Source organism: Polypterus senegalus, chromosome 12 (assembly GCF_016835505.1).
Source record: "Polypterus senegalus isolate Bchr_013 chromosome 12, ASM1683550v1, whole genome shotgun sequence".
In the NCBI taxonomy this organism is placed as follows: domain Eukaryota; kingdom Metazoa; phylum Chordata; class Cladistia; order Polypteriformes; family Polypteridae; genus Polypterus; species Polypterus senegalus.
Genome location: NC_053165.1, coordinates 90,231,873 through 90,256,604, shown reverse-complemented (window position 1 = coordinate 90,256,604; position 24,732 = coordinate 90,231,873). Strand labels below are relative to the sequence as shown.

General features: G+C 44.0%; 1 protein-coding gene across 3 annotated transcripts in view; it reads left to right on the top strand.

Annotated features, from left to right (window-relative positions):
- The window catches only part of galk2 (galactokinase 2), a 151,556-nt gene extending 134,629 nt beyond the window's left edge, over positions 1-16,927 (top strand). For all 3 annotated transcript variants that reach the window (XM_039772878.1, XM_039772877.1, XM_039772879.1), the window contains 2 exons: positions 9,218-9,419; positions 16,222-16,927. In XM_039772878.1, coding sequence (XP_039628812.1) covers positions 9,218-9,419; positions 16,222-16,429 — 410 coding nt within the window. In that variant the 3' untranslated portion in view covers positions 16,430-16,927. The remainder of the gene's footprint in view (positions 1-9,217; positions 9,420-16,221) is intronic.
- The last annotated feature ends 7,805 nt before the right edge of the window (positions 16,928-24,732 follow it).

Below are 24,732 nucleotides of genomic sequence, written 5' to 3'. Positions count from 1 at the left end.
ACCTAACCTGCATGTCTTTAGACTGTGGGAGGAAACCCACCCTGACACGGGGAGAACATGCAAACTCCACGCAGGGAGAACACGGGAATCGAACCCGGGTTGTTAGGTAAGACCTCTACACTCATTCTCAGTGGAAAAAATTATGCATGTTTGGTTTTTTTAATGGGGCAGAAATAACTTTTGTAAATGATATGAAAATGCAAGCGTGGATGGAGGTTGTTTTTGCGTAAAATGAAAACTCCGCTGCCGCTAAGATTCACACCGTCGAGAAGGCGCTGATTTATTTGTTTTATGGTGGAGATTCCAGGGATGCACCCAGCCTTGGCCCGACCCGCACGCACTCACAAACAGAGACAAAAACAAAGCAGACCGGTAATCAAACAATTAAAGAATGTAATGAAAACAACGATAGCACCCCTGATCCCCTAATGACAATTACACATTAAATACAGCAAAGAACAAACAAAACACACACAGTAATGTTCATGAAAAATGGCAACGGATGAAATGTAATGATGGGAATCGATAGTCCAGAGATCCGCACGTTGAATAGGAATGTAAAGATAGTCCTACCGCTAGTTGCTGAAATGGTGAAGACGGGTTCAGGAGCACTTCTTTCTTCGCAGGATGGCCACGAATCCACTTACAGTTGTCACGTACACAGGCAGACGGCAGGCAATCCAGACGCCAACCACGAAACGGTCCGGGATTAAACGAATAAGTGCAGGTAACCCAACAGAAGGCAGACAGACAGGAACTTGAAACACAAATTACTAAAACTTTTTTTTTGCTTGTGGTCACCGGCCTCCTTTTTTAAAAGCCACGCTGACATCCTTTGACCTCAACAGCCCCAGCACCCTCAGCAGAAGACCAATCAGAGCCACTGCAGGGACTGCTGGGAGTTGCAGTTTCAAATTCTAGTAGCACCGCTACAGTAGTGTGGGTATAGCCCTAAACCGACCCCGTGTCATTGTGCGGGCCCCATATTGGAGACGGCCATTGGGTTTTACCTTCACTTGAAGTTGTTGAGCAGGTGCTGCCCAAGCAACCGTGTTAATGGTTAGCGTTTCTGAGCTTTCCTTTTCTCCTTGGATACACTTTTCCTGAATTTTAATCTATGAAATATAAGAAAATTCCCAAGGGTCATTTTGGGTTGATTAACTCCTTTATGGTTTTTTGTTTTGAAGGATTTTATTCTATTGGACATCTTACTTTGACGAGTCCAGCCGTCATTTTTTGAGTCTTGCTGGCAAGATGGGGTGTGTGTGTGTGTAGTGGTCACGGAGGTTGCAACCTTTGATATAGTTTATACGACGGAGATTAAATCCTGGCACGGGCGGCCTTGTTTGTAGATGATAGCTTTGTGAATGAATTTATCCGTGCAATCTTAGTTTAGTTTCTTTTTGATTATTTTGCCCCTGCGGTGGACTGGCGCCCTGCCCGGGGTTTGTTTCCTGCCTCGCGCCCTTTGTTGGCTGGGATTGGCTCCAGCAGACCCCCTGTGAGCCTGTAGTTAGGATATAGCGGGTTTGATGATGGATGATTATTTTGCGACTCTTGGTACCTCCTAAGATTTCGACTCTGAAGTACATTCTTGATTTGGTGCCCGATTGACTTTTTTGACCTTTAGTTCTGATCCTTGCTGGTTATTGACCATGAATTTGGCCTCATCACTTCTTGATTCTTTACTCGGCTTCGACTCTGTGTAACAAACCGTGAGTTGGATGAACGAAGTTCGATGCTGTAATCCTTTGGCGCAGTAATGCAGCAGCACTCGCTATACCCCCACTGTGCTTATTTATATGGCGGACTGAAAACATTTCGGTGCTGAAGGAGGTAATAATACAGTTGGTGGTGGTGGTGCAGTAATACCTAACTAGTAAATTAGGAGTTGAATTCTTCCATAAGCTATTTATTTTTATGTAATAATTTAACACACCATTGATTCATTTACAGTACCCTTAAACTAGTCTTGCAAGGTGGAGAAATAAACTGAAACATGTGTAGCTATTTATTTATTCATTTATTTTTTTGTATGCGATTCATTGCACTCCATAGAAAGGTCTGGAACGTAACTGCTTACAAGCACAGCTTCTCTTTGCCCGAAGTGATGTTTTTTGCGTGCCTACACCTCCACAATCTTTATATGGCCGGGGTCGAAGCTTTCTAGATTGGCTCAGCACCCACTACCACCTGCTGCCACATACTTGTTTAAGGTCGTTAAATTCAGTCGCTTACAGTTAGCTTATATAAATAGACTTTCAAGAAACACTTAATTATTGTCTAAAATGTGAAGTTTTACAGCGTTTCTGCATGCTTTGTTTCCATTTGGGTTTTTTTTTTTTTGGAAATAAAGATTGCAAATGTGCCCCATAGGTGTACACAGCAAGATGCATCGTTTTGGAAGAGGGTGACTGAAGATATCGGCAAGAAAGAAATGCAAAAGTTGGCTCCAAAGTGCTTTTCGAACACCTAATAAAAGTTTGAGCCGGGCTTTTATTTTGTAAATTGTGTCCAACGCTTGTGGCCGGTCTTAGCCTTTTTCTGAGCCCACTTCCTAGTGAAAGCCTAAACTTGAGAAACATCAAAAGATAAGCGAAAGTGTCGCTGTAAAGCCCAGAGCTCCATGTATGGTACAGAGAGATTCACTCGAAAGAGACCCCAAATATTCTGTAATAACTCTTGCTAGGACCAAGCAATTGAGAATGCCTTTTTATTGTCACTATACACATGTACAATGAGATTAAAAGCAGCTCCTTCAGTGCAGGCATACAGTATATGTAGAGCACAACACGTAAATACACAAATGGTGCTATCACAGATGGCTGGGGGCAACCCGGCCAGGGCAGCCCGGAGGACCGAAGGAGGGCTTGTGCCTCCCCCAAACCACGTGGGGGCGTCCGCCTGGTGGCCTGTAGGGGCCCGTGGTCACCGCCGGAGGGCGCCCAAATTCCTTGGGAGCCCTGGACCTCCACACTTCCGCCACACCCGGAAGTGCTGGGAGGAAAAGGATCGGAACACCCGGAGTGCTTCCAGGTGTGCAGCCGGCACTTCCACCACACTGAAGAAGATTGTCAGGAGGCACCTGGAGCACAGCCGGGTGATTTTAAAAGGGGCCGCCTCCCTTCATACAGAGACTAGAGTCGGGAGTGGAGATGGACGGAGCTCGGGAGGAGAGGCAAGGAGGCGGCCTGAAGGAAAAGGCGTTGTGAAAGGGCCTGGACTTTTGGGGACTTGGAGGGTTAGTGCACTTGGGTAGAATGTAAAATAAATGTGTTGTGGGTGACATAAACGTATCCACCTGTCTGTGTCCGGGCCGGCTACCACAGTGCAAAAAGTTGCAAAAAAGTTCTGTGATGCTATATACAAACACATATGGAAAGAATAATAACTACTGCACTATTGGGTTATTACACATTATTTAAATACTGGAAAGAATAATAACTACTGCACTATTGGGTTATTACACATTATTTAAATACTGGAATTAATAATAACTCATTATTTAAATACTGGAAAGAATAAATAACTACTGCACTATTGGGTTATTACACATTATTTAAATACTGGAAAGAATAAATAACTACTGCACTATTGGCTTATTGCACATTATTTAAATATTTCACAATAATGATGGTCATGTGCAGTGAGTAGTGGATGTTGGACCCTATGAGTAATGATATTGCACAGTTATTATCAGTACCATTTAGATATTGGATATTGCACAGTTGATGGATAGAAGGAAGTCCAGGGGTTGGGCGGTTAGACTGTGTACTGCATGTGTGAGTTTAGAATGGTTATGGCTTTGGGGAAAATCTGTTCTTGAGTCTGTTTGTCTTTGTTGTGATGCACCTGCAGTGCCTCCCTGAGGGCACCAGGTCAAACAGATCAGAGCCAGGGTGGGAGCTGTCCTTGAGTCCTTGATGATGTTTTTTGCTCTGCTGAGGCAGTGGGAGGTGTAAATGTCCATCAGGGAGGGGAGAAGGCAGCCGATGATCTTCTGTGCTGCCTTTACTACTCTCTGAAGCCTCTCCCTGTCTGCCATGGTGCAGCTGCCGTACCATACTGTGGTACAATATGTCAGTAGGCTCTCGATGGAAGAGCGATGGAAGGTCAGTAGCAGGTTGGAGTCCAGGTTGTGCTTTCTCAGGACCCTCAGGAAGTGTAACTGCTGCTGAGCCTTCTTGATGACTGCTGTGATGTTGTCTGTCCAGGAGATGTCAGCGGAGATAAGGACGCAGAGAAACCGGAAGGTATGGACCCTCTCCACAAACACTCACCGTTGATGTAAAGTCTGAACGAAACAACATGCAATGTGCTCCTCAGTGTAGGGAACTTCGAACAAGCCAGGATGCCCCTGCGTCGGAGATATGAGGTAGGCACCAGACAGACGTTGCGACGTTAAACCTCTGTTTGCAACTTCTGGGTGCATACCAACCTTACCCCTTAACTCAGTCACTCGACTTCTCATCAGGATGGTATAGAGCAGCGCATCTTCATGGTGCGATCCTATTGGGTTACCAATTCATTTAAGCGATGTCAGAATCAACTGGATGATCGCGACTGAACGGAAGGTTACTTCCAGCAAGATGGAGCAACGTGTCACACATCGGTATGGAGCATGGCAGAAACTGAGTCCTTATTCAGCAGCAGGATCATTTCAAATAGACTTTGGCCACCACGGTCGCCGGATCTGACACCACCAGACTTCTTCCTTTGGGGTCTGCTCAAAGGAAAAGTCTACCGGAACAACTGTGGAATATTTGAAGGAAAACATCCAACATGAAATTGCTGCTATTCCCCCCTCGAGACACTTACCGATGCATTCAGGAACATGGAGCGCCACGTCAAAATGTGTCTGGCAGAAAACGGAAACCACTTTCAGCATCGCATGGAATGCAATCGATTACACATACGTCAAGGGATAGAGCGTATCTTTTTGGTTCAGATTGCTTCATCCTAATGGAAGTATCAACAGAATATTCAAGACCTCTTTCAAGTGAATCTCCCTGTAGAAAGAGTGGCTGGTGACCGATCCTACCAAGTGGTCCCATAAATACGTCCATCCGAGAAAGAGACACTACAATCCAATGGCTCTATTCAGATAGGGCGGGTTCAACAGGCCGGGCACTCAGTAGCCAGGAACATCCTTTAGTGGTCCACATGTCCAAAAGCTCTTATAAATGTTTGCACTGCTCAATTCCGTGTTAAATTGTTGTGACTGTGAGTATTATACATAATAGGAAAGATAATACCAGGCAGCTACAACAAAAAGAAAAATTGAATAAATGGAAGAGGGTGATTTTGCCAGATGACTTTTTAAAGAGGGAATAGGGATTAACAATAAGGAAATTAATCATCACCCAGTTAAGGACTGCTGGCATGTCATCATTAAAACCAAAGTTAAGATATAATTATTGAACATACCACAACATATGTTTCTAAGTAATTTCAGCAGAACGTGAAGTTTGTAGAAAGAAAGCCACTGAACTTGAAATTGCTGCACAAGACTTGTTGGTCTATTTTAGTACCGAGTTTTTAAAAATTTGTCTAGCACCGATGTTCCGCAATAATGTTATTTGCTTTTATTCAAATGTGCTGTTTTAAATTTTCTATTAATAACCCCTGATTTTAATTATAATATTCAGTACTTTTCATACACAAACCAAGGTAAAGGTACAAACGACCTGAGCTTTGCGTTACGGTTGTTAGATCGAACGTCGCCATTTGAATATAAATTACATTTTTGTATTACGGGTCTCGAGTGTGACGTTTGATTTTCTAAGAACGCTGGTTTGTTTCTCCCGCACTGATTTTGGCATCGAGTTACTCCAGACGCGCAGTGCACAGCTGCAGTATTGTACCGATCTGTTTTTGCGCTTCACTTTCAGGATGGTCTTTTCGTGATTTGGAATGGAATGGTTAACTTGTTATCTACAGTGCCCTCCATAATGTCTGGGACTTTCATTTAGCTGTATTTGCTCTGTAACAAAGGAGCACAAAAGGCAACAGGAGTTGCCCGTAACAAAGGAAATCTGATAGCAAACAAAGTGCAAAGAGTGTAATCCAAAGCAGAAGAAACCAAAAAATTACAAAACAGTAAAAACACACTAAACACACGCACGCGTGCAGGAACTGTGGGAAGCTCTCACCTTTATAAGGCCGTGGGCAGTCCCAGGCTGTGATGGGCAGCTGGCCCCGCCTCTTTAGGAACCTCCCACAAGGCACATAACAGAAGCAAAGATAACAAAGCAGATTTACTGTAACAAATACCATACATACTCACGGATAAGCTCTCCCACGGATAAGTCAGTATAATATCTGGTATTTTATAATGTCACTTGTATAAGTCGAATGTGGAAAACTCATGCTATTAGTACAAGGGATTATGAAATGCTAACGCCCACCTGAGAGAGTCACCATGGAGCACATTTTTTTCTATGTGGGTGCGGCAATGCGCTGTATCAACGGGTCCTCCTAACTTCTTTCTCTTTCTCTGTTGTGCCTACGTGACCACATGGTGATACCCAAACTGTTCCGAAGTGACATTTGCACTGATTTGTGTTTTTTGTATCTCACACCCTCATACACCTTTATCGTAAGAGCATCCCTTATCTATGATGGAGCGTTCGATCAGAAGAGAATATGAAGCTGGTTTGAAATTAAAAGTCATTGAAGTGGCGAAAGAAATTGGTAACCGCGCTGCTGCAACAAAATTCAATGTGTCGGAGAAACTGATGTGAGATTGGAGGAGGCAAGAATAAGATGTAAAAAATCAAAAAAATGAAGTGTCGCGTTTTTGAATGGCCGTCTGATTTTTATAATCGATTTTTCGGGTTTCAAGACCCGACTTATATGTGAGTGTATACGGTAAGTAACATTGACATACACTGTAATGTTTGTAAAGACCCGTTTTTCCTTCATTTCTCTCTCTGCTCCACAGTTTAAAATGACAAACCATTCAGACAACGTGATTAACGTGCGCAACATAGACTTTCATTTAAGGGGATTTGCAGACATTTCGGTCACATAACACCTTTTCTACATGGTCCCCCCGTTTTAGGGCACCATTTTTCATTGCTCTCCCCCTTTGCGCCACAGTTTTAAATGACAAATCAAACCATTCAGACGTTGTGATTAAAGTGCATACTGCAGACTTTCATTTAAGGGGATTTGTCAATGTCAATTTATTTATAGAGCACATTTAAAATAACATCAGTAATGCTGTAGCCAAAGTGTTTAATAATAAAATATACAATAAACATGAATAAAATACAATAGAAACCAGCAGTAAAATGAAGCAGACAAATGACTATGAGGAAGGAACCATCAGCACCCCTGAAGGTCACGGAAAGCTAGAGAATAGTTTTGCAGACATTTTGGTCACACTGTGGTCCCTTCGTTTTAGGGCACCATAATGTTTGGGACAGTTGGCGTCACAGGTGTTTGTGATTCCTCAGGTGGGTTTCATGGCTTCATATAAGAGACCGTGGCTTGTTTCTACCCTTTGGAGTCTGTAGTTGTTACTGTTCAACATGAGGACAAGATCTGTGCCAATGAAAGTCAAAGAAGCCATTTATGAGGCTAAAGAACATGAAGAAAACCACTGGAGACATCGGGTAAAACTTTAGGATGACCAGAAGAACAAACATACTGGTGGGCTTAGTGATCACAAAGGAACTGGTAGGCCAAGGAAGACCTCCACTGCTGATGACAGAAGATAAAGCCCCCAACGCCTGTCAGACAAACCAGAAACAGTCCTCAGGGGGCCGATGTGTGTGTCAGAGACGACTATCAGCACAAGACATCATAAACAGAAACACGGAGGCCACAGTGCAAGGTGCAGACCACACAAACAGGCTGGTCAGATTACAGTTTGTGAAAAAGGACTTCAGAGAGCCTGCAGGATTCTGGGAAAAGGTCTTGTGGACAGAAGAGACAAAGATGAACCTCATCAGAGTGACGGCAAGAGCAAGTGTGGAGATGAAAAGGAATGGCACAAGATCCAAAGCAGACCACCTCATCTGCTAAACATGGGGGTGTTATGGCTACCGCAGGTCCTGGCACACTTGTCTCCGCTGATGATGTCATTAATGACTGCAGTGGCACAACGACATGGCGGTTGGGGGTGTTATGGATTGGGCATGTATGGCTGCCACAGGTCCTGGCACACTTCTCTCCACTGATGATGTCATTAATGACTGCAGTGGCACAAAGACATGGCGGTGGGGGTGTTATGGATTGGGCATGTATGGCTGCCACAGGTCCTGGCACACTTCTCTCCACTGATGATGTCATTTAATGACTGCAGTGGCACAAAGACATGGCAGCGAGGGTGTTATGGATTGGGCATGTATGGCTGCCACAGGTCCTGGCACACTTCTCTCCACTGATGATGTAATTAATGACTGCAGTGGCACAAAGACATGGCGGTGGGGGTGTTATGGATTGGGCATGTATGGCTGCCACAGGTCCTGGCACACTTCTCTCCATTGATGATGTAATTGCTGACTGCAGTCACTCAGTGACTTCTGAGGTGTATAGAAACATCTGATCTGCTCGAGTTTCAGTAAATCCTCCAAACTCACTTCATCCTACGCAAGATAATGAGCCAAACACACTGCTGAGGCAACACAGGCGTTTAGCAAAGCTTAAAAAAAAAATAGAAAATGTTTGAATGGACAAACCAGTCAGCCAATTTAAATCCAAATGAGCAGGCCTTCCATACGCCGAAGGGAAAACTTAAGGGGACAAACAACCGAAAGAAGCAGGAGCCGAAGATGGCTGCATTAGAGGCTTGGCAGAGCATCACCAGAAAAGACCCCCTAAGCACCTGGTGATGTCTATGAAGCGGAGACTTCAAGCAGTCATTGCATGCTGGGATATGTGACAAAGAACTAAACATGACGGCTTTAATAGACCTGCCACTGCTTTGTCCAAAACATTATGGTGTCCTGAAATGGGTGGGAACCACGGTGTGACCAAAATGTCTGCAAATGCCCTCAAATGAAAGTCTGCAATGTGCACTTTAATCACAACGTCTGAAGTGTTTGACTTGTAACTTTCAACTGGGGAGCAGAGGGGGGTTATCCACAAAAGAAAAGTGTCCTCGTCCCAGTCGTCATGGAGGGCACTGCAGCTCACCATCCACCTCTCTTTCTCATTCCAGGCCAGAAGACTGGGGCTCTCTAACGTGTATCCGTTTCATTTGTTTCAGTGACCAGCTTCAGGCTGTACCAGCGTGCGAAGCACGTCTACGGTGAAGCAGAACGGGTTCTGCGCTTTAAAGATATCTGCGCCGAGGCACCAGATGAAGCCGTCCAGCTGCTGGGAGAGCTGATGAACCAAAGCCATGCGAGCTGCCGAGACCTTTACGAATGCAGCTGTCGAGAGCTGGATCAGCTGGTAGACATCTGTCTGTAAGTCTGAGAACCTGTTAAGCTTCATAATTTGTTTTATTACAAGCATGAAAAGCCAGAGCAAATGTGAAACAAATACAATGTGCACATTGGCATTTTAATTAACAGAGTTCGGATCAACTCTTTATAAAAGCTGTTGTGCACAGAGAACACCACTGTGTAGTAATGGGCACTGGGATTTAAACATGCTCTGCTGTTGATAAGTCTCAGGCCGTGGCGTATGAATGCGCTGGCTAAGATCAAAATCCGACACCCTGTGTTTTGCTAAATAAGGGCCAAACATGGATTGTGCATTACCGTCAACTTTGTTTAAGCCCCCCACCGGTCGCCTGAAATGTGCAGTGTTAAATTACAGGCCGTCTTTTAATTAGATTGCTGCCGACATCGATCCAGCAAAGATGTTAAGCGTCGCTAAAGTGCGTCTGCTCTGTTTACAGTCTTGTGAGCGTAGGATTGGAGCGCAGGGCGTACTACATTTCACATAAAAGAGTGGGAAAGAGCTTCCCGACATCCACATTGCGCTTTCCTTTTACTGTGCGTGACTGTGAGAGCGGAGTGGTCTCTGTGTCACTGATACTCTGACCTTTGGGCTACGGTTTAATGACCGTAAAATCCAAGGGATATGAGAAGTGGAGCACTTTGGTACACGTGCAGCATTCTGTCGTGTATTTTAAATGGCTTCATTTTATTATTAATCCACCTTTGGCAGCTGCCTTTACTCGTCTTGACATACAGTAGTATTCGCTCACGTTGTTTTAGGTTTAATAACACACTCAGGGTCAGAGAGCGAGTTAGATTTGAAATGTCCATCCATCCACCCTACCCTCCGTCTCTCTTCTTGGCCAGCATATCCAGAGCAGAGTCACTGGACTTTTACCCGGCAAGTGGCAGTGCGGGTCGGCCCCACGATCCCTGGGCACTGCCAGGCAAGTGAGGACACACGCAGTCAGCCAGGGGTTGGTGCAAAGTGTTTGTTTATTTTTGTTTTTGCTTTTTTAACATTTTATTGAGGGCGGCACGGTGGCGCAGTGGGTAGCGCTGCTGCCTCGTGGTAAGGAGACCTGGGTTTGCTTCCCTGGTCCTCCCTGCGTGGAGTTTGCATGTTGTTTTAGTGGTCTCTCTTGTTAAGGGTGGTTCCCCACCCTTACCTGCTTATTTCAGTCTTAAACAGCCTCATTCACTGCTTGTAGTAGCTCCTTATTAGCAAGAAGATGCAGACGACCAAGGGGCCAGCGGTTCTCCATCTCACTTGCTTCCATTTATGGATGGGCAGCATGATGGCACAGTGGGTAGTGCTGCTGCCTCGCAGTAAGGAGACCCGGGTTCTCTTCCCGGGTCCTCCCTGCGTGGAGTTTGCGTGTTCTCCCCGTGTCTGCGTTGGTTTCCTCCCACAGTCCAAAGACATACAGGTTAGGCGCATTGGCAATCCTAAATTGTCCCTAGTGTGTGTGCTTGGTGTGTAGGTGTGCCCTGCGGTGGGCTGTTTTTTGTTTATTTATTTATTTATTTTTTATTTTTTTCTCCAGCCGTCTGGAGTTTTTTTGTTTTTTCTGTCCCCTGGCCATTGAACCTTACTCTTATTCGATGTTAATGTTGATTTATTTTGTTTTATAATTGTGTCTTTCATTTTTCTATTCTTTAATATGTAAAGCACTTTGAGCTACTGTTTGTATGAAAATGTGCTATAGAAATAAATGTTGTTGTTGTTGTTGTTGTTGTTTCCTGCCTTGTTCCCTGTGCTGGCTGGGATTGGCTCCAGCAGACCTTGTGTTAGAATATAGCAGGTTGAAAAATGACTGACTGACTGACATTTTATTGAATTTATTTAAAATCCAAAAACATTCCATACAAGCAAGTTGCGTTTTACAAAACCAATCCAATCGAAGTGCTTTTATTAAAGCCAAACAGACAAACTGTGTCCATAGTGCAGTGGCTAAAAAAGAAAGGGTCTTCAAATAAATAAATCAGAATGAAAATTGTATAAATGTGAAGGATAAAATCCTAATAAATATGTGCCATAAAGCAAGGTTTAAATCAAGGGCCAACAACATTTATTTGTATAGCACGATCTCATACAAATGACGCAGCTCAAAGATGACATGAAGATAGGCAATACTAAGTAACAAAGAATAAAGTAAGGTCTGAGGGCCAGGAAGGCAGAAAAAAAAACAAAATCTGCAGGGCATCCAAGGCCACAAGACCACCTGGCCAGCCCCCACTGGGCCTTCTACCTAACATAAATGATCTCAATCAGTCCTCATGGTGTTCAGGCTTCACATGGAAGAACTTGACAATGATGGTCATGTGGACCTTTGGCCTTCAATCCATCAATGTAGAGACATCATGATGCCCTGATCAGGTGGTGGTGGCCCAGATCGCCACCACAAAAAACCGGCAAAAGAACAGAAAAGAAAGTAGGGGTTAGTACGGATTGAGGAGCCATGATAAAAACGATAATTCAATGCATATACAGAATATCAGGGTTACACTAAAATGAACCTCTGGGAAAGCCATGTCAAAATAATGAGTTGTTAGCAGTTTTTTTTTAAGTGCTCCACCGTATTAGCTCTGGTAAGCTATTCCAGATTTTAGGAGCATACACATCCTCTTTTAAAACCATGAGCCTTGGTGCTTCTGTCTAAAATCCAAAGTCTTCTCGGCTTACCCTTTTTGAAGATTCCTCAGCAAGAGGAGATGTCCACCGGCAGGCACAGACAATGCAGCTCCGGGTCCCTGTTGTCAGTCCGTCGGCCTTTGCAGGGCACCGTGCCGAGCTTTGCTGCTCATTCCCTCTCACACGGCAGTCCATTGGGCTTCCATGGGAGCTCTTGGTCAGTCCTGCTCCAAAGGGTGCTCAGTGGGAGTGGCCCCTCTTGCCCCGCCCCTAGAGTATCAAAACATACACTCCTCACCTGGAACTCACCTGGAACTCACTGTCCCATCACAAATTGCATCGACCCTTCTTTCCTTTAAGCTCCTCGCCTTTTTTTTTGTAGTCCACATTCTGCCCTGTAGGCTCCCTGATTGGGTGCAGGTGTGAATGAGAGATAGATAGATAGATAGATAGATAGATAGATAGATAGACATGAGAGGCACTATATGATAGATAGATAGATAGATAGACATGAGAGGCACTATATGATAGATAGATAGATAGATAGACATGAGAGGCACTATATGATAGATAGATAGATAGACATGAGAGGCACTATATGATAGATAGATAGATAGACATGAGAGGCACTATATGATAGATAGATAGATAGACATGAGAGGCACTATATGATAGATAGATAGATAGATAGATAGACATGAGAGGCACTATATGATAGATAGATAGATAGATAGACATGAGAGGCACTATATGATAGATAAATAGATAAATAGATAGACATGAGAGGCACTATATAATAGATAGATAGATACTTACTTACTTAATTAATTAATTCCAAGGAGAACTTGCCTGAGTCGCTCACATTAGCACATGAATATGCGATCAGCCAAGCACCCCAATCATCCTCGGAGCGTCCCGTACAAGCTCACCCATGCACCCTCTCGGAGCCTGTGCCCTCCAGAACTCCCAGTTATTTATTTAAAATTGTGCCTCACCAAGGACCTCTTATCACCCAGCATGCATTACACGCTGGACTGCGTGGCAGCCTATCAAAAGGTGAATACACACACATATCAGGGACTAATTTAGCACCAGCAGTGGTGTAGTGGTTAAGGTTTTGGACTTCAGACCTGGAGGTTGTGGGCTCAAATCCCACTAGTGACCCTGAGCAAGTCATATGATCCACCTCTGCTCCAATTGGAAAACCAAAAGAAATTGAACCATTTGTATCATAAATGTAAGTCGCCTTGAATAAAGGTGTCAGCCAAATAAGTAAATGTAAAGTAAGTGTCTTTGGACTGTGGGAGGAAACCCATGAGGACACAGGGAGACTCCATGCGGGGAGCTCTTGGGGGCATGGCGTTACTGCTGCACCACCGTCCCACCTGGAAACACAGTACTGCCAAACATGTGATCCAGTGAGGTTAGTTCTCATTCTGTTACTTTTGGGTTTAGAGAGTTTTCTACCTGTCACAGTAATTGTGTGACGTGTTACACGCTGTGAACTACTAGGCCAATGTAACAGGGCTTGAGTAACTTACATAAAATTTTATAACACCCGGGATACAATTACAAAGACAAGGAAACGTCCCGTGGAGTGGGACACAAAGAAGGGATATCAGTTGGAAGAAGGAAATTTTGGATGTTACTTTTTTTTTTAGTGCCTTGTGCCGGCGCAGGGTTCATAATTTATATTACAGTGTGTAACACTAGCCGACCACCCAGCAGTGCCAGACATTAGCTATGCCCATAAATCCTCCCTCCCAACTAACACCCCCCCTCCCAACTTTATCATTATTCACTGCTACATTGGCGTTATCCCTGACCGTAACCCCACAGTATTGTACACAGAATATTCCAGCGTGAAGCAGATCTACATGCTCTGCTAAATATCCCCCCAAGTGCACTCACTCCCTTGTCTTTGTTTCCTGTGATCTGTCCATCCGTCCACTTCCTGGGCCCTCACTTTTGCCACAGAGAGCCTGAGCTTACAGTGTCAGGATCAAATTCAAGGAAGAGTTGACAGCCAACTGCTTTTTAATGAGATGGATAAGCTACGGTAGAATGGTATTAATTTTATCTTCGTTTCCTTTGTCCACGTTCTAATGAGCAATGTATTAATGGCTTACAGTAGAGCAGGACTGTCCAACTCCAGTCCTGGTGGGCCACAGTGCTTGCAGGTTGTCATTCTTACCATCTTCTTAATTAGTGGGCCATTTTTGCTGCTGATTCACTTGTTTTGCCTTAGTTTTAATTGGCGTGACTCAGACCCTCTTAGTTTTTCTTTTTCCATAATGAGCAGCCAAACAATAATGAGACCCAAAAAAAGCTGCTACATGACCAGCTCACCTGAAAATAAAGAAAGGTGAAGGTCTGGTCACCAAAACATCTTAACGGTGTTCTTAGAAAAAGTAGAAAACAGTCTGCTGTAACAGAATGAGAGCAGCAACACGTCATGATATTCAGTAACGGCTTGAGAATTGGCATCTCATTAAGAAACTGGTTGGACTGAAATTGACTGGAGTTTGATGTTCCAGTTTAGCTGGTCATCTGTTGGCTCCTTTCACATCTCGTTTCTGTTTGGCTGCCATTTAATGAAGAAACATATCAATTCAGAGGATTGAATCCTTAAAAACAGGGCTACTAAAATGAAGGGAAAAGGAGTTAATTGTCAGTGAAAACTGCTCGCTGATTAGGAAAAGGGTTAGAATGAAAACCTGCAGCCACTGTGGCCCACCAGGACCAGAATTGGACACCCCTGCAAAAGAGCATGTAACGTCAGACCTATAGGGACAGCTTGGAATTGTGAGTCTTCTTTATAGCTGTGTCTTTAAAGTTTTGGGAGAAGCTGGAATATCTGGAGCAGACTCGCTGTGGACAATGAGAACGTCCGTGTTCTGTACTGGGACTTGAGGGCTGTTCCCTAGAGAAGCACAGTTGTGAAAGCCACCGTTATCTATGTCTATAAAATGTCGTGATTTTGGAACTGTGTTATTACTGAAAGGCCATGGTTGGTCTTGTTGAAGCCACATTTATGATTTACTTATCTGGAGACAACCATGAATGGATTGTGCTTTAAATTATGTTTTTTTATCTTCGTAACTGTGTCCACGTTTTTGGAATTGGGATTTTTAAAGCAATGCCTTGGTAGGGTTAGGTATGAAGGTGGGGGACACGGTTTATGTGAAACCAATAAGTCTAATTTCATTTGACAGTCTTTTCATATTTTTTTTTTTGTTTGATAGATAGATAGATAGATAGATAGATAGATAGATAGATAGATAGATAGATAGATAGATAGATAGATAGATACTTTATTAATCCCAAGGGGAAATTCACATAATCCAGCAGCAGTATACTGATACAAAGAAACAATATTAAATTAAATAGTAATAAAAATGAAAAGAATTCAAATAAAATTAATGTTCGCATTTACTCCCCCGGGTGGAATTGAAGAGTCGCATAGTGTGGGGGAGGAACGATCTCCTTAGTCTGTCAGTGGAGCAGGACGGTGACAAAAGTCTGTCACTGAAGCTGCTCCTCTGTCTGGAGATGACACTGTTCAGTGGATGCAGTGGATTCTCCATGATTGACAGGAGTTTGCTTAGTGCCCGTCGCTCTGCCACAGATGTTAAACTGTCCAATTTTAATCCTACAATACAGCCTGCCTTCTTAACAAGTTTGTCCAGGCGTGAGGCGTCTTTCATCTTTATGCTGCCACCCCAGCACACCACCGTAGAAGAGGGCACTCGCCACAACCGTCTGGTAGAACATCTGCAGCATCTTACTGCAGATGTTGAAGGATGCCAACCTTCTCAGAAAGTATATTCTGCTCTGAGCTTTCTTACATAGAGCATCAGTATTGGCAGTCCAGTCCAATTTGTCATCCAGTTGCACTCCCAGATATTTATAGGTCTGCACCCTCTGCACACAGTCACCTCTGATGATCACAGGGTCCATGAGGGGCCTGGGCCTCCTAAAATCCACCACCAGCTCCTTGGTCTTGCTGGTGTTAAGGTGTAAGTGGTTTGAGTCGCACCATTTAACAAAGTCTTTGATTAACTTTCTGTACTCCTCCTCCTGCCCACTCCTGATGCAGCCCACAATAGCAGTGTCATCAGCGAACTTTTGCACGTGGCAGGACTCCGAGTCATATTGGAAGTCTGATTTGTTTGTTTTCTTCTGCAGGCAGTCTGGGGCAGTGGGCTCGCGGCTGACGGGAGCCGGCTGGGGAGGATGCACAGTGTCCATGGTGCCGAGAGAGAAGATGGACTCATTTCTGCTAAATGTCCGAGAAGCCTTTTACAGGGCAGATGCCTCGAGAGCAGCTTTGGAAAGGCAAAGTTTATTTGTCACCAAGCCTGGCGGAGGAGCAGCAATTCTTACTGAAATCTGAAGGAAAGGCAGATCACTTGCTAAAGGCGACATGCTTTCATTAAGGAATATCTGACATATTCCCTGTAGTTGAAACCAATGAAATTAGATATGCAGTATTTGGCAAAACGCAATTTTTTTTCCTTATTATATTTCCTATTAACCTTACAACTTGAACTATTCCTTCATTTACTCTGGAGGATCTTCAGAATCGTCGTCTGCCCTTTAAATTTCTTCCTCCTTCTCACGCTCATCCCTTCTGACTACCAAAGTAAGTTTCAAGCGCCTAATGGAAATGCAAACCATATGGTCGGCTGGGAAGACGATTCTTGTTTACACTGAATAATCTGTGCCTACTGCAGAAAGCCAACTTTAGTAAGGGAAAAAAACAAAAGGTATTGTGAAGCCCTGTCAAAATATTTACCAGTTTCATCTAATAATTTGAAAAACCGGGCAATAAAGTAGGAGTAAAATAAAATGTAATGTTTATATTGCATTAATAAAGGGAATCTTGCCTTAACCTGGGAATATCTCACTCAAACCAGCGCCAGCTCTTTCTAATAATAGGAGGTTTCTTGTTGACTGTGGCATCTGAGCATTTGCTTCTTGACATCATAATTATCTGTAGACAGAGTCGCTTTGATGGTCAAGAATTGCTTCTGTGCAGCCCCCCCACCACCCTGAGCTCAGATTCAGCGCATGGCTATGGTGACTCTGTTTCCACTTGCATTAGATAATCCATTTACCTTCTCAATCTGTTTTTTTTTTAAATTAAAGGTAGGAGACCAGATGACATTCCTGTGGAAGCATGGAGGTGTTTAGGAGAGATGGCAGTGGAGTTTTTAACGAGATTGTTTACTGGGATTCTGGAAAGTGAGAGGATGCCTGAGGAGTGGAGAAGAAGTGTACTGGTGCTGATATTTAAGAATAAGGGGGATGTGCAGGACTGCAGTAACTACAGGGGATAAAATTGATGAGCCACAGCATGAAGTTATGGGAAAGAGTAGTGAAAGCTCGGTTAGGAAGTGAGGTGATGATTAGTGAGCAGCACTTTGCTTTCACGCCAAGAAAGAGCACCACAGATGTGATGTTTGCTCTGAGGATGTTGATGGAGAAGTTCAGAGAAGGCCAGCAGGAGTTGCATTGCATCTTTGTGGACCTGAAGAAAGCCTATGACAGGGGCCTCTCAAAGAGTTGTGGTATTGTATGAGGAAGTCGGGAGTGGCAGAGAAGTATGTAAGAGTGGTACAGGATATGTACAAGGGAAGTGTGACTGTGGCGAGGTCTGCGGTAGGAGTGATGGATGCATTCAAGTTGGAGGTGGGATTACATCAGGGATCGGCTCTGAGCCCTTTTTTATTTGCAATGGTGATGGACCAGTTGACAGACGAGATTAGACAGAAGTCCCCGTGGACTATGATATTTGCTGATAACATTGTGATCTGTAGTGATAGTAGGGAGTATGTTGAGGAGACCCTGGACAGGTGGAGATATGAGGAGGAGAGGAGAGGATTGAAGGTCAGTAGGACCACCACGACAGAATACATGTGTGTGAGTAAGAGGAAGGTCAGTGGAATGGCGAGGATGAGGGAGTAGAGTTGGTGAAGTGGATGAGTTTAAATACTTGCGGTCAACAGTACAGATTAACTGGGAGTGTGGAAGAGAAGTGAAAAAGAGAGTGCAGGCAGGGTGGAGAAGAGTGTCAGGAGTGATTTGTGACAGATGGGTATCAGCAAGAGTGAAAGGGAAGGTCAACCGGATGGTAGTGAGACCCGCTATGTTATATGGGCTGGAGACGGTGGCATTCACCAGAAAGCAGGAGGCAGAGCTGGAGGTGGCAGAGTTAAAGATGCTAAGATTTGCATTGAGGATGGACAGGATTAGAAATGAGGACAGCTCAAGTTGGACAGTTGGGGGACAAAGTCAAAGAGGTGAGTTTGTGTTGGTCTGGACATGTGCAGAGGGGAGATGCTGGGTATATTGGGAGAAGAGTGTTAAGGATAGAGCTGCGAGCTGCAGGGAAGTGGAAAAGAGGAAGGCCTATGAGAAGTTTTATGGATGTGGTGAAAGAGGGCATGCAGATGATGGGTGTAACAGAACAAGATGACGAGGAGAGGAAGATATGGAATAAGATGATCCGCTGTGGCAACCCCTAATGGGAACAGCCAAAAACAGAAGGAGACACAGCGGCACAGTTGTTAGTACTCACCTGAGGCCTCACTTATAAAGCTGGCATACGCACAAAAAGATTTGAAATGTGCGTACGCAACTTCCCACACAAGCAGCAGAATTTATGAAAGAAAGCCTGATGTGGGAACGTGCATATATTTAAGACCACTCTGAGCCACACATTTCAGAGAAACTGGGAAATGGCGACACTCTTCATCAAGTAGGGAACTGCAGCCTAAATGACGACTACCATGTGTAATAATTCATATCACTGAGCCTTTCTTATTAAGTATGTTGACAAACATTGCACCTCAGAAGTGATGAATTTGATGCACAGACTCCATTTTAGCTTCCTTTTTAAAGGGCCAATGCTGCGTATTTGCACTTAAAATTCTTTTTTTGGTTATTCTTCAGTTTATATCAGCTACCCGCTGTCATTTCTCAGGGATCTGGCTGACAGGTTGATGGAATCTCAGTCAAGCTTCACTCCGCCGTGCCTGCTGTGCTGAAAGCCATTAACTGACCGGTGAGGCGCTACATCCAGTTCTCATATGGTGTGGGTGTACATACACTAACGGTCAAAGGTTTTGGAACACCTTTTTTTGCACAAAAGTTAAAGTCTAAATGTTTTATGAAATCAAGGCGTATAACAAACAAACAACAGCAAATAAAAAATAAGTCAATGAATTCTTAAGTGTACAAATTGTATTCAAATCTTTGGTTCATCAAAGTTAGCCTCCTTTTGTTGATATAATAGCAAAACTGTGCTAACCCTTGCGGTTCAGAAAAAGTCACCAACCCTGCCTCCAGCAAAAGAACCCCTGACCAGCACTCTTCCTCCTCCGTGTTCGACAGTTGAAACCGTCCATTCACCAACTCGATGGCATACGAACCGAAGATTTCAAATTTGGATTCATCAGTCCATAAGACTTTCTTCCAGTCTTCAGTAGTCTGGTATTTCAAGGTCCTATTGTGCCCTTTAAAGAATGGCTTTCTACCTGCCACTGGCCCTGTCAAACCTGTAGCACAACGTCTCCTCTTCACACTACAACCTGACGCTTTGCTTTTCTCGACCAGCACTGTTAAGCTGTGCTGTGGGGCACCTGTGGTCACGCCAGCTGGCGACCCCCAGAAATTTGTCTTCTGATTGGCTTGCGACTTTGGCTCTGCCAGGTCTCCTCCTATCAGAGTCTCTTCCTGTTTCCATTTGCCTTTGGATTGTGTAGGACACCACTGGACTCACTGACACTTTTGAATTGTTTTGCAATTTTTCTTAACGAAAGGCCAACACTTCTAAGGGTAATAATCATTTCATTTGTTAATTGCCATTTTCTTGCCATTCTCACTGGAATATTGTCCAAGTAGGACTTCAGAGAGTGTAGTCTGCTCAACTCTGTGTTAAGACGCACAGAATGGTTTTAAGTATTCATCAGAAGTTTGGACACTTGTGCAAATTGTTTGCCTCAATTTGCAAGGCTTAATTTACTTTAATTGCTGCAGAAACATCTCCAGGTTGTAACCTATTAGAAGGCCCATTTTGTGATATTCTGAAATTTCCTTTTTTTCCTTCAATTTTTGCTAACCCTAACCTTTAAATTTAAATCTCTGGCATTTTACTGCTTACTTTTTCACCATTTTAGGTCAATTTTTGCATTTGAGTTGATTACATTTAAATAAAAAAACTGAGGTATTGTAAACCTTTTGACCGGTAGTGTACATGAAACATGTTTCTGCCAACATGAAAAGGCACTTTGCAGCAGTGCCCGGGTCTCCTAACGTAATCGGAGCAATTTATTTACTTACCAACTGATTGACTGGCTCTATTTGTCCTGTGAGTAGTCTGAATGTGTCTGTTTCTGCTGCTGTATGCATCTGAATTTCCCCATGGGATTGATAAATGTTTATCCTGCCTCTCTAATCTAATCTAATCTAATAAGGGCACCTAGCGAGAATGAAGCTGCTTTTGTTAACCCCAAGCAGTGACATTACAACTGTGATGCCGAGATGAGGTTGGCAAACATTGTGTATCAATGGCCAGGGTCAAAATGTGATTCATTTATTTTAAGGGGTGAAGTAGCTTTGGCAGACGTGATGGTGCTGTATGTGGTGGCTGCCTTATGTGTGTGTGTGTGTGTGTATATAGTCATATGAAAAAGTTTGGGGAGCCCTCTCAGCCTGCCTAGTAATTGACTCTCCTTTCAACCATAAAGATAACAGTGGTGTGTCTTTCATTTCCTAGGAACATCTGAGTACTGCGGTGGTTTCCGAACAAAGATTTTTAGTGAAGCCGTATTTAGTCGTATGAAATTAAATCAAATGTGAAAAGCTGGCTGTGCAAAATGTGGGTCCCCTTGTCATTTTTCTGATTTCAATGCCTGTCACTGCTCAATGCTGATTATTGGCAACACCAAATTGGTTGGATGAGCTCGTGAAGCCTTAAACTTCATAGAAAGGAGTGTCCAATCATGAGTGGTACAAGGTATTTAAGGTGGTCCATTGCAAGTTGTGCTTCCTTCCCTTTGACTCTCCTCTGAAGAGTGACAGACAGCATGGGATATTCAAAGCAACTCTCAAAAGATCTGAAAACAAAGATTGTTGAGTCTCCTGGTTTAGGGGAAGGCTACAAAAAGCTCTCTCAGAAGTTTCAACTGTAAGGAATGGAATCAGGAAATGGAAGGCCACAGGCACAGTTGCTGTTAAACCCAGCAGGTCTGACAGGCCAAGATACAGGAGTAGCATATGTGCAGGATTGTGAGAATGGTTACAGACAACCCACAGATCACCTTCAAAGACCTGCAAGAACATCTCGCTGCAGATGGTGTGTCTGTACATCGTTCTACAATTTGTACAAAGAACATCTGTATGGCAGGGTGATGAGAAAGAAGCCCTTTCTGCACTCACGCCACAAACAGAGTCGCTTGTTGTATCCAAATACTCATTTAGACAAACCAGATTCATTTTGGAACAAAGTGCTTTGGACTGATGAGACAAAAATTTAGTTATTTGGTCATAACAAAAAGCTTTTTGCATGGTGGAAGAACAACACTGCATTCCAAGTAAAACACCTGCTACCTACTGTCTAATTTGGTGGAGGTTCCATCAAGCTGTGTGGCCAGTTCAGGGACTGGGGCCCTCGTTAAAGTCGAGGGTCGGATGAATTCAACCAAATATCAACAAATTCTTCAGGATAATGTTCAAGCATCAGTCACAAAGTTGAAGTTACGCAGGAGTTGGATATTCCAACAAGACAATGACCCAAAACACAGTTGGAAATCTACAAAGGTATTCATGCAGAGGGAGAAGTTCAATGTTCTGGAATGGCCGTCACAGTCCGCTGACTTGAATATCATCATTGAAAATCTATGGGATGATCTGAAGCAGGCTGTGCTCGGCAGCCATCAAATTGAACTGAACTGGAGAGATTTTGTATGAAGAATGGACAACAAGACCTCCACCCAGAATCCAGACACTCATCAAAGGCTATAGGAGGACAGCGTCTAGAGGCTCAACTAAGTTTTGATGTCATATCTCGGTTGGGGTGCCCAAATTTATGCACCTGTCTAATTTTGTTTTGATGCATATTTCATATTTTCTGTTAATCCAATAAACTTAATGTCACTGCTGAAATCCTACTGTTTCCATAAGGCATGTCAGATATTCAAAGGAAGTTGCTACTTTGAAAACCAATGATAAACAAAAATCCAAAGAATTAAGAGGGGTTCCCAAACTTTTTCATATGAATGTATATAAAGCGGAGATGACGAGGACAGGAGGATATGGAACAGGATGATCTGCTGTGGCAAAACCTAACAGGAGCAGATAAAAGAAGAAGAAGATATGTGTGGGTGTGTGTGCATGTTTATATGTGTGTTTATTGTGAGACAGAGTCATACAAAGGTTTGGGGCAGCCACTTGTATAATTTGGTTTCCTGGCTGCAAAGTTGCTTTTAAATCGATACCGCACTGATGTGCACAAAACCGAGTCCAAAACAGAAATGAGGGAATAGGGAAATGGTGGAGGCTTTTAAAGGGGAAGACAGAAAGTGAAGTCAAAGGGGTCGGGCTCATGTAGGTCGTCAGCCATTGGTGCGAGCCCGGACGTGACATCACTAGGGCCAGAGCCGGCATGGTCTCCTTGCATTGTCTCGGTCCCGGAAGTGACGTCAAGAGGACCAGGTGGAACCTCTCGTGAATGGTCTGCAGGCAAGGGAGAAGAAGAGTCCGCGCACTCTGCCACATCCCGGTATGTCTCGGAACTGCCCTTACTCAAGCCCTTTAGCTGCCTCCCATGCGCACGTGTGTGGCAATATATATATATATATATACAGTATATATACAGTATATATATATAAATATAAATATATATAAATATATATAAAATATTTATATAATATATATATATATGTGTGTGTGTGCATGTGTATAGATACAGTGCATCCAGAAAGTATTCACAGCACATCACTTTTTCCACATTTTGTTATGTTACAGCCTTATTCCAAAATGGATTAAATTCATTTTTTTCCTCAGAATTCTACACACAACACCCTATAATGACAACGTGAAAAAAGTTTACTTGAGATTTTTGCAAATTTATTAAAAATAAAAAAACTGAGAAAGCACATGTGAAGCATGGTGGTGGCAGGAACTGGGAGACTAGTCAGGATGAAGGGAAAGATGACTGCAGCAATGTACAGAGACATCCTGGATGAAAACCTGCTCCAGAGCACTCTTGACCTCAGACTGGGGCGACGGTTCATCTTTCAGCAGGACAATGACCCTAAGCACACAGCCAAGATATCAAAGGAGTGGCTTCAGGACAACTCTGTGAATGTCTTTCAGTGGCCAAACCAGAGCCCAGACTTGAATCTGATTGAATATCTCTGGAGAGATCTTAATATGGCTCTGCACCGACGCTTTCCATCCAACTTGATGGAGCTTGAGAGGTGCTGCAAAGAGGAATGGGCGAAACTGGCCAAGGATAGGTGTGCCAAGCTTGTGGCATCATATTCAAAAAGACTTGAGGCTGGAATTGCTAGCCGGGATGCCCCAGAGGACTGGAGGAGGGATTACGTCTTCCCCAGACCACATGAGGGCAACTGCCCTGGTGCCTATGGGGGCCACGGGTACAGAACTTTGAAGCTCAACCCTGTAGGGGCCCGTGGTCACCGCCAGGGGCACCCCAATCCCTTGGGAGCCCTGGACCTCAGCACTTTCACCACACTCAGAAGTGCTGGGGGGAAGAGGAGCAGGGACACCCGGAGTGCTTCTGGGTGCGCAGCCGACACTTCCACTACACTGGGGAGTGTCGGTGGAAGATTGTCGGGAGGTACCTGGAGCTCATCCAGGTGATTATAAAAGGGGCCGCCTCCCTCCATATGGAGTCGGGAGAGGTGAAGATATAGTCTTGGAGGAGGCAAGGAGGCAGCCTGAAGAACGAAGGCATTTGAGTTGGCCTGGACTTTGGGGACTGTGGGGGTTTGTGTGTGTACTTTTGTAAGTAGTGATGGCAAATAACTGTGTGTTGGGTGAGCTGAATGTGTCTGCCTGTCTGTGTCCAGGTTATCTTCCACTATATATATATATATATATATATATATATATATATATATAGTGTGTGTGTGACTGATAGGGGGCACTATCGCTCCCTTGAACCCCTGTCCAAGACTCCAGACACCAGGTAAAAGTCCAATAATTGTCTTTATTATTACACAACAGTGCACCAAGCACCCTCCTCTCCACTATACTCATTAAATTAATCACAAATACAATAAACCAATCCTCCACACTCCTAGACGCGTTGCCACCCTTCCACCCTGCTCCGCTCCCAGTCTGGGAGCTGTCACAGTCTTTTTATAGTCCCTGACCCAGAAGTGTTCCAATCCCCAGTCCATGTGATCCTTATCACTTCCAGGTCAGATAAAAAGTCCTTTTCTTCATCCGGAAGCACGTCCCTTCTGCTGTCGCTCTGCCTATGACGCACTTCCGGGTTATAGAGCACATATGGCTCTCTATTCCTCCCTGCAGCATCCTCTGTTGGCTCCTGGGGTATCCAGCAGGTTTGTAAGGGAAAACTACACAGTCCATGATTCCCTGCTGGTATCCGGGGCACCTCCATGCTGCAGGGAGAGCTCCATCTGGTGGCCTGGGGGAATTGGC